Source organism: Xenopus tropicalis, chromosome 6 (assembly GCF_000004195.4).
Source record: "Xenopus tropicalis strain Nigerian chromosome 6, UCB_Xtro_10.0, whole genome shotgun sequence".
Classification (NCBI taxonomy): Eukaryota; Metazoa; Chordata; class Amphibia; order Anura; family Pipidae; genus Xenopus; species Xenopus tropicalis.
In genome coordinates this window covers 96,701,725-96,718,626 of record NC_030682.2, presented here as the reverse complement: position 1 = coordinate 96,718,626, position 16,902 = coordinate 96,701,725, and the positions used below count along the sequence as shown (strand labels likewise).

General features: G+C 40.0%; 1 protein-coding gene across 2 annotated transcripts in view; it reads right to left on the bottom strand.

Moving 5' to 3' along the window:
* cmahp overlaps positions 1-16,902 on the bottom strand; it is a 104,699-nt gene that overhangs the window by 9,869 nt on the left and 77,928 nt on the right. For both annotated transcript variants that reach the window (XM_012965384.3, XM_002936445.5), the window contains exons 9-13: positions 15,932-16,067; positions 10,897-11,037; positions 9,805-9,979; positions 5,683-5,799; positions 3,932-4,047 (exon numbers count right to left, since the gene is read on the bottom strand). In XM_012965384.3, coding sequence (XP_012820838.2) covers positions 3,932-4,047; positions 5,683-5,799; positions 9,805-9,979; positions 10,897-11,037; positions 15,932-16,067 — 685 coding nt within the window. The remainder of the gene's footprint in view (positions 1-3,931; positions 4,048-5,682; positions 5,800-9,804; positions 9,980-10,896; positions 11,038-15,931; positions 16,068-16,902) is intronic.

Sequence of the window (16,902 nt, the reverse complement as noted above, 5' to 3'; positions counted from 1 at the left end):
TCCTGCGCTACCTGTGTTACTACCTACCACTGCGGCTGCAGTTGGGACCGACCATTCGTGCACTTCCAGGACCAGCGGCTGCGGCCTGGGTGACGACGCACGGGGTGCGCAAGGCACCGTGAGTATCCTACGGTTGTAGATCACCGGTTATCTGCACAAAGTGTCGGATCGTGGCTGCGACCGAACAAGATAGCAGAGACTAACACACATTATAGGTGAACCGCCTAAACTACCGGACCCTACAGGGGCCAGATACCATAAACCCTGTACCACCAGCCTAACCCGGATCGCGGCTGCGACCGGGCTGTATTAACCACTACTGTACAAGTAAACCCCATACAATAGACTGGCCATTGATCCTTGTGAACGGTTTCAAACTGTTATTGCCTTTTGGGAAGCGCTACAGCAGGGGCTTGAGCTACATTGCTGCGGCTGCAGCCACATTTTTGCTTGCCCCATTATGGCGACCCGTGCGGAAAGTCCACCGCCAGTCAAGAGATATATGTGGTTGGGAAGTTTTGGAGTGCAGTATGGGGATGAAGGAGAGGAGATTGTGGTGCCCTACTGTGGATGCTGCGGCGAGGAGGTATATGAGGCTCTGCAGGACATAAAATCTAGTTGCCCTGCATGCACAAACAAATGCTGGACTGACCCTATAGTGAGGGTGGAGACCCCCCTCCGAGCTGGGGCTGGTTCCAGTCCCATGAGACCGTCCACTCCAATCCCCATCCCAAAGCCAGAAGGGATTGTTTCACCACCCCAGGCAGAATCATCTGGGGACATATTGTTATCTTCCTCTGACCATTCAGGGGAAGTGTTGGACAATGCTTCTGAAGCAATATGGCCATACAACAGGAAGTCCAAATCTACTACCAGTTCTGTGGGGGCTGAAGTCTCCACAGTGGAAAAACAATTGCAACTGCTGGGGCTCTCTGCCAGGCTGGGCAGAGGCCGTTCTGCCACACCAGAAGGGGCCAGTGGCAAGCCTATCACCAGGTGGTATTCCCAGTACCTGGACAATCTAGGGCGGCAGATACCCCAAGCCAAATGGGGTGCTATGGGAATCGGGGCCCCATGAAAGCTAAATCCTCAGGGAGAGGAAGTTAATACCCCTCCACAGTTGCCTCCACAGGAGCCTGAAGCTACAATCGGGATGCCGGATACCCCGCCACCGCCATACAGTTTCAGCAAAGATGAGACCTGCTGGGTGGCTCCAGGCCGTGCAGATCCTGAGAAGTATAGGGTTGTTTCCCGGGTACAAAGATTAATAAACACTAAAGTTTATGAACTTTGGCAATTTTATATGCCATATGCCCCAGAGTGGGTATACGATGAGGTGGACAAGCACCTTGATGAGTGGATCTATGGGGAACTGACCCGTAGAGAGAAAATTGGGCTTGGAGGCCTGCTTTCCACAAATCCACAGAGACGCCACCAGGATGTGGACTATCTGTCAAACATCGCCCGAGAGTGGTGGTTTGGTCGGACCGTCCTTAAGCACCGGGTCCGGTCCTGCGGAAAGTACCAGGAAGACCGAAATTTTTCACTGCTATCCGACCTCCCCAGTGGAGGCAAGATCGACAAGCCCCATCCGGGCTACTACATTTCTTACGAGGCTACAAAGGCCAAGTTTGACCGCAACCTCCATTAGGTGGGTAGAAAACCCCATGCGGTTCAGGATGCTCCCTACCTGATGGGATTTTCCCCCGGGTGGGAGGTGGGTGCAGTCCCTAGCTGTTACAGGGATTACCCACCGCATTTTGGGCACATCACTTAAAGACTGCCGGTATTGCTGCTATAGGGTGTGACCCGTTTCTTCAGTTATATCCACAGTGGTGGATTTGTTGTTAAGTTTGGGACTCTCCAAATCCTCCAGGAGAGACTGTAAAGTTACAAGTTGGGTGAACAATAAAAAGACTGCTGTGCCCCATCCCACTACAACTTCTATTTTCATCAACCTCATCAAGGGTAGGACCCATTGCCTAATCCACACCTACAGAGTGCATGTCGGGAGATTCATGAACACTGGGTTAGGGTGGAAGGCCTGGACTTAATAAAGTTGATGGGTGGGAATGTGTCTCAGTTTAAATTGTGCCCAATAACAATTTCTTTACAGCCAAGCATGTGCCTGGGGACACCTGAGTGAAGGCAGGATCGTTCCCATGTGTAAGTGTATCTGTTATATCCCTGTTGCAGGTTACAGGTGGTGTAGCAAGGATACCTAAGTGTGTGCCTGAGCACCCCTGTTAGTGGTCAGGAAGGTGACTCAAGATTGTTCTAAGTATTGTGCCTGTTATACCTCTGTTGCAGAGCCAGAAGGTATCTCAAGGATCTTTATAAGTAAGTGCCTGAGTGATCCATAGTGACACTCATGTATTGTAAATGGTTTACAGAAACGTAACTAGTAACGAAACAGTTAATATTTTCTGTGCCTTATCATTTTCATTTTACAGCTATCCAATGTACCGGATACTCCTCAGGAGAGGGTATCAGAAACGGATGTAAGGGTACTGTATTTTTGCACTAAATCAATGCACTACTGTTATTGCTTGAAAAGTGTACTTATTGTTATTTACCATTGCTGGGTCGGAATGGATTCTTCCCCCGGGTGAATGTAGAGACCCATAGGGTTAAGCTATGGTGTTATCCCTTATCTTTATCTAATCTGTACTGTTATAGGGCAGAGCCCTCTGTACTCAGGTTACAGCTGAAACACTATCCCTAATAGGTTTAGTGCAGGTTGACCACTCCCCTTGGCAGACTATATAGTGTCTTGCACAAGGAAGTGGCTTCCTCTTTTGGCCGCATGCTGTGTTCTGGACAGATCCCAACTGAGCCTGGACCAGAACATAGGCCCAGAAGCCATTTGTACCCTAGGGGACCACATACCCTAGTAATAAGTCGGAGACAGGGCCCCGTGAACGAGGTAAAGCCAGCACAGTCAGTTTATTAATAGCACCCTCTAGGAGTGGTGAGCATAGATAGCTTATTTAGTAAGGGCAGCACTAGCCCCATCAAAGGAGACTGTAAGGGTTTAGTCTAACCCAGGCTCTGTATGCCTTGCTGTAGGGACCACAGTTAAGACGCAGGATTCAGGCAGTTCCTTACCCTGAACCATAGTTGGCTGGAGGGGATCCGTTCCAGTAAAGGGCATCCATTCCTGGTATACAGCTAATACTCTGCATATCCTATCAAGTGGGTTATACTGTTCCTTAAGGGTCACATCTGCTGTTATCCTCTGTGACCATCCACTGCTGTGTCTGTGAATATAATCCCTGCTGCACTACTACACTGTGCCTTTGTCCAAATAAACTTGTAATATAGTTAACTATAAAGAATCCTCTGGCGTCCATTATTCTCTATTTGCACTACACACCTCAGCTAGTTGTAGTTCAACTACACCCTCGCACCACCTAATTCTCCCATATAGCGGAGGCTCACTCCTTTGTATTAAGTGTCGCATGTAACACATGCTCTCCCTTATATTACTAGCCTGGATTTGTCCTTAAATAGGCCAAATAGGTGTTACATTAGCAAAACCACATTTTGCAGCAATATCAACTTTAGGTTAGGCAGATGATTAGTGATGAGCGAATCTGTCCTGTTTCGCCGTAAAATTAGATTAGTAAAAAACGCAAAGTGGGTCCCGCTTGTCTTTTTTGCTGCGGGCAACTTTTTTTTGACGCATGCAGCTGTTTTGATGTGACTGCATCCTTCTTGACACAGCTGTGCCCTTTTTTTTACCATGTATTTAGCAGCCATATACAGTAGGTGATTTGCTAATATAAAAACCCTCTCTTGGACATGCCACCTATCTTGATACCTGACAACTTGACCTCTGCAATGATGCACAGTTAAGTTAATCCTTCCTAAGGAGCAATACATTACAGTTACATTAATTAAAATAGATCTGTAACAACTGGGAACCTACTGGTGGTGGTAGATATCTGGATTGCGCTGAATGCGCGTTTGGAATCCAATGTAAAGATCATCCCACAGAAGCCCATGTTTCACCACGTGCCTCATTACAGTAGCTCTGCTGCTTATCTGTAGGGAAAAATGTACTTTTAAACATTCATCAAAAGCTTTGCAATCAGGGTCGGACTGGGGGGTGAAGGGCCCACCGGGGCTCCCGACCCAGGGGCCCTGCAGGTGTCCCTGCCGGCTGTGTCCCCTAATTGCCCCTCCGCAGAGGCCCCCCTGACCGCCCTCGCAGGGCCCCCCACCCGACGTCCTCCCCCGAGCACATGTAATTTAACGCATCTGGGGAGGAGCGGTCCAGACAGGGGGAGTGCAGGCAAGGGTCGGGTCTGGGCCACTGGGGCCGGGGATTTTTCTTTTTAATCAAAAAAAAAAAAACATTTACAAATAAAATTGTATACCAATAATTTGGGAGCCAAAAATGTGCGCCGACATTTAACCCTTCCGTATCCTAATTAGCATATGCTAGGATTCGGTTCAATATTCTGCCAAATCCCTTGCCATGGATTCGGGGGTTCATCCGAACCCAAAAAACTGGGTTCAGTGCATTTCTATATTTCAACATGCTTCTTTGGTTCTGCCTAGGGTTGCCACAAATTTACTGGCAATGTAGCTACGGGTAAACCTGTAATATCCTGAAGTTCAGCCCCTGGCCTGCCCCTTTAAGCCCCTTATCCACCCAGATCCAGTCCCAAACGTACCCTTCCTCTTCTCCTTCCGAGATCCTCCTTGGGATGTCTGTGATATCATAGACCTGCCCCTTTCATCTGCCCCTCCTATGTCACAACCCCTTTTGTTTTTAGCCCTCCCCTCTACTGACCAGTAAATTTATTTTAAAAAGGTGGCAAACCTAGTTCTGTCAGCCATTTCGCCAAATCTTATAAAACATATTATCCTGTGGTAATATAGCCTCAGGTTTTATTTTGAAAGCATATCAGTTACCAAGCTTGTATATTAGGCACTGTTCATATATACTAAATATATATTTTCTAAATACACTAAATAATTTCCAGTAATACCATGAAAATAACAGCAGAAGCAAAACACCTTAATAAATACATTTCATGGTATTGCTGTTAGAATTATTGCAACCTTGAATTAAATAAATTAATATTTAATTCATATTAATAATTATATATATATATATATATATATATATATATATATATATACAGGTATAGGATCCGTTATCCGGAAAACCCATTATCCAGAAAGCTCCAAATTATGGAAAGCCTTTCTCCCATAGACTCCATTTTAATCAAATAATTTAGATTTTTAAAATTGATTTCCTTTTTGTCTGTAATAATAAAACAGTACCTTGTAATTGATCCCAACTAAGATATAATTAATCCTTATTGGAGGCAAAACATTTTTTTTTTTTTATTACAAATTAATGTTTTATTGATTTTTTAAAATCAATAAGGTATGGAGATCCAAATTATGGAAAGACCCCTTATCCGGAATACCCCTGGCCCCAAGCATTCTGAATAATAGGTCCTATACCTGTGTATATATATATATATATTGCTCAGTGAGGCTACAATTTTATTGTCATTGTTACTTTTTATTACCAATGTTTCACTAATGTAGTTATAGATGTAAGCACTGCCCCCTGACTCTCACACACACATTGAAGCAAAGCCTTTGCAAGCCAGTCTTACCTATATGATTTATTTAAAAAATGTATTATTAAAACCTTACTTCTTCATATGAGTGTTCACGTTCTGGTCTCTCAGTAGGGAATGACAGGTCCATAAAATCCACCAAATAATTGTATCCTTTAGGCAAAGGGACGAAGTGTTCATCTGTTTCAATCATCTATAAAAAGCAGATTAGTTATTAAACAGTAAATAGGTAGGCTCTAAAAGTTAAATGACAATTAAGGCTGAAACAGAATTATTGTCATTAGTGAGGTTTCAATAATGTAATATATTTGAAATTACCTTTCTGTACAATGAGTTGTTTTGCTTTTTATCTGTATTTCTGAATCTGATAAGTGTCTATTTTCTATTATTTCATTAAAATGCCTTAATTCACATATATGGCTTTCATCTTGAGTTTATCTTTTAACATTTACAATGTATGTTTTTTTTTGGCCAGATGTGTATTTACAATAGACATTTCAATATTAACATACTAATTCAGTTGCCGCAGGTGGCATGCTTGCTATGTAAACTTCCTGTGGTTGCTAGGCAGCCATTTTTGGTGCCAGGAAATTGTGGGGGTTTAAATTCTGTCACACTACTGTGGGTCTGGTTGCACTGTTTTACTCCTGACGAAGCTCCCTGTGGGGGGTTGAAAGGCTAAGCAAAATAAACCTTTGGAAGATTTATTCAGTAAATCCTGTGAGTGGTATTCTTCTGAATTATTCTTATTATTTCTTCTTAATAACATTTCTAAATACGCAATTAGATTAACAAATTAAGTTACAGTTTGTCATTTCCCATGAACCATGATTACTGCATATTCTCTTATGAAGAATACCAATTGATTGCTGCGCATTAAATACAAATGTTTGTATTAAGCAATACTATATTTACCTTTTCCATAAGATGCTTTTTATTATTAAATATAATATCAATTACTAACAATACATCTCCTTTTTTTACAATAAGTACAATATAATCATTTTATATATGCCTTTTTTAGATCGTTCTTTTTCTTTTACACACAGAACTAATGAAGAAAGGGTACCAATCTTTCCAACAGTGGCAATATTTTCACTAATAAAATGTTCTTATTTTGATATTATAGCAAATAAAAATAAAGCCTAAATAAAGATTGTTAACACTGGTGATTGTTCTCTATACAACCCACCATCTACTTAGAGACAATGATCTGAAACTGAAAATTAACAGCATGTAGAACCAACTCAGGGTTCATCTGCTCAGTCAACAGAAGGGAGTAGTAAGGACAGATAGGGGGCTAAAAGAAATTTAAAGATGACCAATTTGACTAAGGTAAAAAAGCCCAAGGAGGTAGAATATATGAGGTATGTTCAAGCAATATGTATTTTCCTAAAGATATATAAGATTTATTAAATGTTTCTATACATAGGTCTTTGGCAACAAGCTTTGTCTGTATGGATCTAATGGTATTGATGTACAGGTGTGAGGAGACCTATTTGTCTTGTGCTCAGAGCTATACAGATAGCCTAAGGTATAATACGGTGGCTTTCTTTGCAGCCAAACATATGATTTGTTGAAGAGTTGAAGGAGTTGAAGAGACGTGACACAGCTAATCTTAGCCTCCCTAATGTGGCCAATTTTGACCCAAAAAATAGCTATACAGGTATGGGACCTATTATCCAGAATGCTGATGAGATTTTCCGGATAAGGGATCTTTCCGTAATTCATATCTCCATACCTTAAAGGAACAGTAACACCAAAAAATAAATGTGTATAAAAGTAACTAAAATATAATGTGCTGCTGCCCTGCCCTGGTAAAAGTTGTGTGTTTACTTCAGAAAGTCTACTATAATTTATATAAATAAGCTGCTATGTAGCCATGGAGGCAGCCATTCAAAGGAGAAAAGGCACAGGCACATAGCAGATAACAGATAAAACACTATTGTATTCTACAGAACTTATCTGTTATCTGCTATGTAACCTGTGCCTTTTCTCCTTTTTTCCAGCTTGAATGGCTGCCCCCATGGCTACACAGCAGCTTATTATATAAATTATAGTAGTGTTACTGTAGCAAACACACCAGTTTTACCAGTGCAGGGCAACAGTGCATTATATTTTTATTACTTTAAAGCTCTTCCATTTTTTGGTGTTACTGTTCCTTTAAGTCTGCTAAAAAATCATTTAAATTATGAATAAACCCAATAGGATTGTTTTGCATCCAGTAAGGACTTATTCTATCTTAGTTGGGATCAAGTAAAAGGTACTGTTTTATTATTACAGAGAAAAAGGAAATCATTTTCAAAAAATAGAATTATTTGCTTATAATGAAATCTATGGGAGATAGTCATTCCGTAATTCAGAACTTTCTGGATAACGGGTTTCTGGATAAATGATCCCATACCTGTATAAACATATAATACAGTCTTTATTTAGGACTGAATCATAATTGCTGTGAAAAGAAATAAGGAGTTTTTTTTTGTTTTTTTTTAAATTGCCATTTGCATTAAAATGCAGCTTCTTTTTTAATTCCTTCTAGAGACTCCAGACAGTCTGGAGCCAAGAGAACTGCTCTATGATATTTATGAAGAAAAGCCCTTTAAATAAACAGCAGTACACAAGTAATAAAAGTGTGTAAATAGAGAGTGATGATGAAAGTGATGTGCTCCAGATACTAATAAAGATTGTAACTCAATTTACAGAAGCATATTCATATACAAATATTTTTACAGTGATTGCTTGCACAGAAACGCGCACGATATTCATCTAGTTTACTAAAGAAGCGCCTGTAAATTATCTCAAAACTAAAGGAGGAGGAGGGCTGAATTCTTAAAGAAGCCATAGATAATCTATACAGCTTTATAGTTGCAGGGGAAAGACCAGCAATTTCATTTACCAACAACAATAGTTGACCTGACAACCATCTTCATCATTTAGCATCTGGTAGTAGCTACTTCAGTTCTTCTTCTAGATTTATCAAGACAGTGCTGCCTACATGTTCATTGGCCAGACATCCCACAAATCCTCCTTATAAAGCTCACTCTTTGATTACAGCCAGTGCATTAATGGCAAGAAGCTTGATCACCCTATGGCTCCCAAAACATACAGGTTAACTGACTCCAAATAAAACTGACCAGCAAATGTAACAGGGACCTTAGACTGTAAATTCCATGGGGGAAGGGCTTCAGAATACAGTCTTGTTATATACATAAACAATAATCTATCCATACATTGAATCAAGATCTTCCTTTCTAACTGGTCCAGGTACACGTGTGATGAATAACCATGAGAACAGAACATTATGCCCAGATCATAATATGTTGTTAAAAGCCATCCTTGATTAGTGATGAGCGAATCTGTCCTGTTTCGCTTCGCCATAAAATTTGCAAAACGACAAGAAAACTTACGAAACGGCAGAAAATCCACGAAATGCATTTGTTGTGCAACTTTTTTGTCACCCGCGTCTTTTTGGCACTCATCACTAGCCTTGATGTAACAATTCATTCCTAATGCCACAGCAAGGGTTGTCTGACAAGACTGTGGGGTCTCCAAAAGGCACAGACAAATGGGCAACAAAAGCCAAGTCAGTGTCAAGTGTATAATGTAAATTATGTGTGAGTTCATATAATGTAACTCAATGAGTGAACAGGGGCCTTTAGACCATGATAACGGAAGGCCCATGTTTTTGATATTAAAACATTTCAGTAAGTGTCTTGCTTTGGTTAAGCACCAGACAGGCCTCCCAGCCTTAACATTTTGAGTAATTATCTCAAGACACGCAACTTTATGAATGCAAGTGCAAAATTATGTGCACGTAACTTAAATTTAGTATGATATACACACCTATATTCCAAGACAATTTGCAACTTGCATCTATGTACAGTCCTATATACTTGCACTATACCTCAGATGCTTCCACTTTTCTCAATAATATGCAATCTGCAAAGCACAAAGAACATTAACACAAGGGGAGCCCTGGATTAACTCTTGTCTTCAGAAGGTGTCACTTCCAAGGTAACACACCCAACTGACTTGCACCTAACGAATTGCACCCAAAAGTCATTTTCTGTACCACATACATTATTGTGCAGGAAATGGCACTAACCCAACTCCCAATAAGGCATGGAATAAAAATATCAAAATATCATAACTTGACCACCTTTAAAACATTTGGGTAATATGTAAACATGCTGCTTACCCTCAGCACAAGGTTATAGCCCTTAAAGCCAGCCCATGTGAAATATTCTTTAATCCAAGAGGGATAACGAAAAATCTCATCATCAAACGAAGAAGAAAAGACACTAAGGTATATATCAAAGTCCCAGGATTCTTTGAATATTTTGGTTCCGGGGGGTGGATCAATAATTCCATTTCTTGGTAAAAAATGAAAATACAGAACAGATAATTAGAAATGTTAAAACAATGCAAAATCTATAATTGACTGAAATGTTATTCATTTGTTCAGTGTAAAAATCCAATGTATAAATAAATGTAATGAATTTAGAACTACAGATATAACTAGGTATTATTGTTGTTTTAAAGCTTTTCCATAGTACAGCTATACCATAAAGCTTGTAAATGGTGTGCAGATCAATATATTGAATATGTACTGCAAATAGCATTTTTGCTATTAATTGAGACAATGTTATTTCAAGGCAGGTAGCTGAATTGTAGGGAGAGAGGTTGGTAGCTCAATGCGCAAGCTAGAACCAGGAAGCCTCAGATAAGAGGGTCTGACATTTTTTTTTGTAAAGAGTAAAAATAACTGTAATTTGGTGCCTGGTTTATTTAAGGTGGTGGCAATATTCAGCACACATTACATGGGTTTGTCAGCGCAGTTACACTGTACCATAATTATGCACTGACCTGCTCAGTTATTATTCTGCCTCTCTCTGGCCTGCAACTAAAATGTCAGAGATGTCAGCTAAGCCAATATCATTAAGTTGATAACGACCCACTACAGCTATTTTTGGGATCTTAAAACCATTAGTCAGCTGCAACAAGAATGTAAGCTAAATTTGGACTGGCTTCTTTAAGTCCTCATACAGTAGATTCAAATTTGTGCCAGTTTGGGGAATTCCCACTCTAGTCATGCATGCTCATCTGTGCAAACATAAGTGCGAATGTACACACAGAGCTGCCCTACATAAACATTTACGTGCTCACATATTCTCACAAAACTCTCATTTCACACCTGTAACCTGTAAAGTTTTGTGTAATCACAGAAGGTATTTGTGTAATCACAGAACATGTAATAGTAGGGCTTTACTGTAGTAAGAAAAGAACATACTGATCTGTGGGGTCATTTAATAAACTTCCAAGGTCCAGTGTTGCTCCAGGTTTGGGAGTCCATGTAAGAACATCACTTGAATTTCCTATTAGCTTATTCAGTTCGTTTGGATCATTTTTCAAATTAGTCTCCTTTAAGTACCTTTGGTAAATAAAAATTCAAGTTTTTAATGAAAGATTACCAAGAATATGTTTTGTTCAAACAAAAATAATATTGCTGATGATCTTAGGGGTAATGTCAAAAAATTGTGCTACAGGCCTAGTAACTCATAGCAACCAATCAGCAGCTAGCATCTAATGGTAATCTGTTTAAAAGACGCAAGCAAAGTTTGAACCTTTAATTGTATTAGATTCGGCAACTGGCAGTGAGTCAGTGACAATTCAGTGTATTATGCATAGTTAATATTATGTATTATTATTTTTATTCAATAGTTATTACACAACATATTTCATATAACAGTGTGCAGTCTAGAACAGACAGTATAAAATGAATCCGATTAATAAAGGTAAAGTATAGTAGGGTTTAACCAGGAAAGTTCTTCTAGAAAAACGTAGACATTTTTAAACATTCTTAAACATTTTTTCAATGGAAATAACCTTTAATCTGCAATTTATACAGCAACTAGTGTCATTGACCCCAGCAACCAATGCACTATATACCCACAGAAATGAATTATATCTTTTGACCAGCATGTTCTATCAATGTCCAGATGGTGTATTTGATATCATGCCCCACGAACATCTGGTTTCTAACCTGTTGTAGTGAAGTCGTTTGCACATGGATAGGAAACTGGCTACAGTATTGGGTACAGAGGGTGGTTGTTAATGGTAATTCTCTACTTGGAATAAGGTTCTCAGTGAGGTCCCTCAGGGTTCTGTACTGGGCCCACTTTTATTTAACTTGTTCATGAATGACTATGGGGACGGTATTGTAGATGATGTATCAGTGTTTGCAGATGACACTAAACTCTGCAGCCCAATTAATTCCATCCAGGATGTGGCATCCTTGCAGCAGGATCTTGACAAACTGGCAATCTGGGCAGCTAAGTGGCAGATGAGATTTAGGGGCACATTTACTAAGCAATTTTGAGAAAACTGTTTTTTTTACGTCTAGATATTTTCGAGATTTACAAATGAGTTTTTGCCAATACTCGATTTTTCTGATATTGTTGCTCAAAAATTTTTTCCATGAAAAATTAGAGTTTTTCTAAAATAACTCTCATAATTTGTGGTTTGTTAACGTTTAGTTAATTTTTTTTTTGCCCAAAAAAAAAATAAAAAATGTCAGGTTTGATCTGTCGAGTACGGTTGAGTCCTATGGAGGCTTAAAATAGTAGAGGAATAGAATAGTCAGTGACAGTGATTATTGTTTTCTATTTCACAACAATAATGCTCCTAAAATGGCTGCTGAAACAATTCCTGTCTGGGAAAAATAAAGAGGATTTATGGAAACAAATGTCTGTTTAAGTTTTTCTTTTTTTAACAATAGGTTTGCCTCGAAAAATTTTGATATTCTCACGGAAACTCGACATTTCTTACAACCAATAACAGCATTATCGTGACATTTATAAATACAGTAATGATTGAGTTTAATTCGAAATTATACCATGGCTAGTTTATGTGACTTTAAAGGCCACCTTGGGATGTAAAAATATGCAGCCACTTATACCCTTAATGGGACTACAATCCATAATGGAGAAGGACTTTGGAGTACTTGTAGATAATAAACTTGTCTGTAGCAAGCAATGCAAACAAGGTTTTGAGCTGTATTAAAAGGGGTATAGATTCACGGGAGGAGGGGGTTATTCTTCCCCTTTACAGAGCGCTGGTAAGGCCCCATCTAGAATATGCTGTTCAGTTTTGGTCTCCAGTGCTCAAACGGGACATTACTGAGTTAGAGAGGGTCCAGAGAAGGGCAACTAAGCTGGTAAAGGGTATGGAAAGTCTTAGTTATAAAGAAAGACTGGCCAAGTTGGAGTTGTTCACACTGAAGAAGAGACGCTTAAGGGGAATATGTGATAATTATGTATTAATATATAAGGGGATCATACAACAATTTTTCTAATGCTTTATTTACCAGTACAGTGTCGAACTATGGTGCCAGAGGCCCACCAGAAAACCTTAGACTGTGAGTGGTACATTATATAGCTTCAAGAAGGGGTTGGATGACTTTTTAGGAAGTGAGGGAATACAGGGTTATGGGAGATAGTCCTTACTACAAGTTGATCCAGGGACTGGTACGATTATCTTGGAGTCAGGAAGGAAATTTTTTTCCCTCTTTGCCAAATTGGAGAGACTTAACTAGTAGTTAGTTTTTCTGGATCAACTAGCAGTTAGACAGGTTATATTGGCTTCAAAGGTTGAACTTGATGGACGTGAGTCTTTTTTCCAACCTAAATTGCTATGTTACTATGTATGTGCTTAAACGTCCAGATGGTATGTGTCTAGAGCGCAATGGTGGGGGGACACTGGGCATGTACCTCCTATGGCTGCCTAACCCTAGTTATGGTCCTGGAGGATCTCAAATGCTGGTGGTTGTCTTCCCCTCACCACCATCATTATGCACCTGCCCGCACTCACTCGGCCTTCTGCACATAATCATGCAGGGGGTGGGCAAAACTGAGGATGTGTTGCCTTCAATGCCCCTTTGAATAGGCTTGGCCCTGCCATATTCACAAAATGGATTAAGTTTTTTGTGAATTTGATGTTCTTTTAACTCTGATTTACCCCCTATAATAATTAATAAATACCGCATTAATCTGTGCGAATATTAACACCTACTTGGGGCAGGCGGTACTTAAAGAAAATTGTTGTTTGTGAGCTTTTGGCAACACAACATGGACTTTACAGTGGGATTTTTTCAAGTATGTGATTGCCCTAGAGTGATGCAGCCTCCAGTTTTCAGGGAAATGGTAATTTTCAGAACAGTAGTTTTCCGAAAGTAATGGTTACATGCGTAAAATCGTGTGCTAATATAGCAAGCGCCGAAATATATTGTGCGCAGCGGGAAATAATGCACGCGGCGGGAATTAACGCAAGAAAAACACTCATCGCGAGTTAAATAACACAAAGAACATCACGTCTTAATTATGACACATGTCCTTTTAGTGAATCGAGCGTTAAGTCAAAAAAAATAAGAAGCGATAAAATTTTTAACGCATGCTATAAATAGCGCTCATTTTATCGCCCTTTGGTGAATCGGCCCCTAAGTGTTTTATTATATCAACCATGCATTCTGTCAGGGCCCTGTCTGTGCATGGATATTCAGACAGCATACAGTGCAAAATTTGCTAGTGACAAGACACTGCTTAAGGTAGGGTAATTACTGAAATGTCTTATTAAATGACATGGGAAAACCCAATTTACAGAGTCAAACTGGGTCACCAGGAAAAGACCGAGCCGGGCCAGACCCTGAAGCCACCGATCTCCCTCCCCCGACACGCTGAAGGTAAATTTAATTCATGTGCGCTCGGGGGAGGGGGCCGGACGGGTGGTGGGGACACATGCATGGGGGGGGGTGTTTGATGAAGGACGTGGCGAGGACCCCTTGGGGGTGCAGGGGCCGAGGCTGCAACCCTGGTGGGCCTTGCACCCCCTGGTCCGACCCTGCCAATTTACGCTGCATTATGAATGGAAACCAGCATGTTATATGTTTTAGTATAACTAGTAAGAATAGGGGAAATTTTGTGCTTACTTATGTAAATTTGAAATTTTGATTTGATTGATGTTTTCCCTGTCAGTTGCATAAGGGAGAAGAAAGAGAATGATCACATCAGAAAGCTGTCTTCATTCCCAGTATAACATCACAAGCACATATACAATATGATTATGGTACATCAGGAAATTCATCAGACATCTTGTTTCATAAAAACATTCTCATTACATTTTTGTTAAAACATTCCAAGAGAGGATTCTAGTTGGGTTAGACAGACTTGAGGTGCACCATGGGCAATTCCATTATGAAGAACTTATATGAAAAAGAAAGTCCCCGATACATATCTTATCCTTATATATGCTTGCAATAAAAATAAAAAAACATATTCCTTGGATTACTACTATCTGTGCAACCTGAAGCCATGAGGAAATCATTCTCTACCCTGAACTAAGATTGGCAATCCTAACTGGCATTGTACCTGTTGGGGTACTAACCCAGACTGCCCATTCTCTCTGGCCTCTCTGCCTTTCACAGCTGCAGTGAGCTATTACAGAAACTATCCTCTATTTTTGTTACTACTCTTCATGCCAAAGATGTAGGCTCCTGGCAACCTCACAAGTGATATCCCTCTGGCCAAATGTATCTTATATAATTAACTGGACACCCCCTTTTTATCGAATACTGAAAGGAGTCAGTGGTGCAAATACAACCCTTTGAGCCCCACCCTGGCCTATCCTCCTACCGGGATCTATTGAGCACAATAGAGGAGGCGCGCCCACAAGTACCTGCCATTCTCACACTGAGAAAATGTCAGTGATTAATGGCAGTACCATCCCAAAATATTGCACAATTAATTTATTGGCATTTAAAGGATTTTATTCCAGATGAGTTCATTTAAATGTTGTTTGACATGAGCAATGTGGCGTCATGCAGCCCATTTGCACAGATCACTATTAGAGGCAGCATGTGTTTACATGTTCTTACAGTGATTATTACCCTGTAACAACATTAACTGTATGAACTTGCCCAGAGATACAGACTTAGGGGGACATTTACTAAAGGTTGTATTTTTTTTCCTGCAAAAATAGAATTTTTTTCATGGAAAAAAGCAAGATTTTTTCACCATTTATTATGCTAAAAAACAGCAACAAATCCGAAAGAAAACATATGCCATCTAAAAGCTGTCGAGGCCATGAAGAAGTCAATGGCAGGTGCCCTCTTTCTTTGCTTTGTGGTTTTAAGGTTTTCGGGGGGTTTTTACGCGTTCATTTGTGCGACAATGAATAAATTCTTTGTCGTGGTTTCAAAAACCTCTAAAACCAGGAAAATGTGAATGTTGATAAATTAGCCTCCCTGTTTTGGAAACCAACAATTAACATACTTATCTGATGGATGCGCTTCAACAAAATATCCGGCAAAAGGACAATAGATTCGAGGGTTCAAGTCTTTAACAAGCTGTGCTTTATAGTTAAGAAGCTTCTTTCTTTCAGTTTTGATAAACTGTGATTTCCATTCCTCTGCCAACATAAAAACATAACATCAGTGGCGTGCAGTTTGGGTTTCCTACCTTCTTCACTACTAACACCATTATCTATTTACTATTTAAGAGAAACACGTTCTGTATCAGATGCAAACACATATAGCAAATTTTCCAATTGTACCACATTTTCCACAAAATGAAAAAATCTTTTGCTTTTCTGTTTCTGTTTCCATGGCAATTGCTGTTCTAAATTCTGAACCTGCCAAACCCCATCCAAGGTTCTCCTATGTATATGTGCATGGGGTTTGCATTGGACCTATTGCTTCGTTTCATATTTGCATTTATACTGAGGGGCAGATTCATCAAAGTACGAGTTCGTATCCCGAAATGGGTAAAATTCGAATTAGATATGATCATTTCTGATGATTGAAAATGCTTACGATAATATCACGATAATATCGCACTGGTGATCCGAAAGTCACAAAAGTTTCGTATCCGAAACCTTTCTGACTGATCCTTCTGCGCATGTTTTTTGAAGCCTCCAATAGGACTCAATGGCACTCTGCAGCTCCAACCTGGCCCAAGGAAAGTCTCCCATAGAACTCAATGGCACTCTGCAGCTCCAACCTGGCCAAAGGAAAGTCTCCCATAGGGCTCAATGGCACTCTGCAGCTCCAACCTGACCCAAGGAAAGTCATGATAATGAAGCTGTAATGAATCCGAAACTTTCATACTCGGCACAACAAATACGATTTTGACGCACAATTTGTTGTGCAAATTGTTGAAAGGTACGAAAAAATCGCAAAAATTAACGAAAAAGTCACAAAAAATACGCACAGTATGAAAACTTACAAAAAATTTGATTTTTTGGT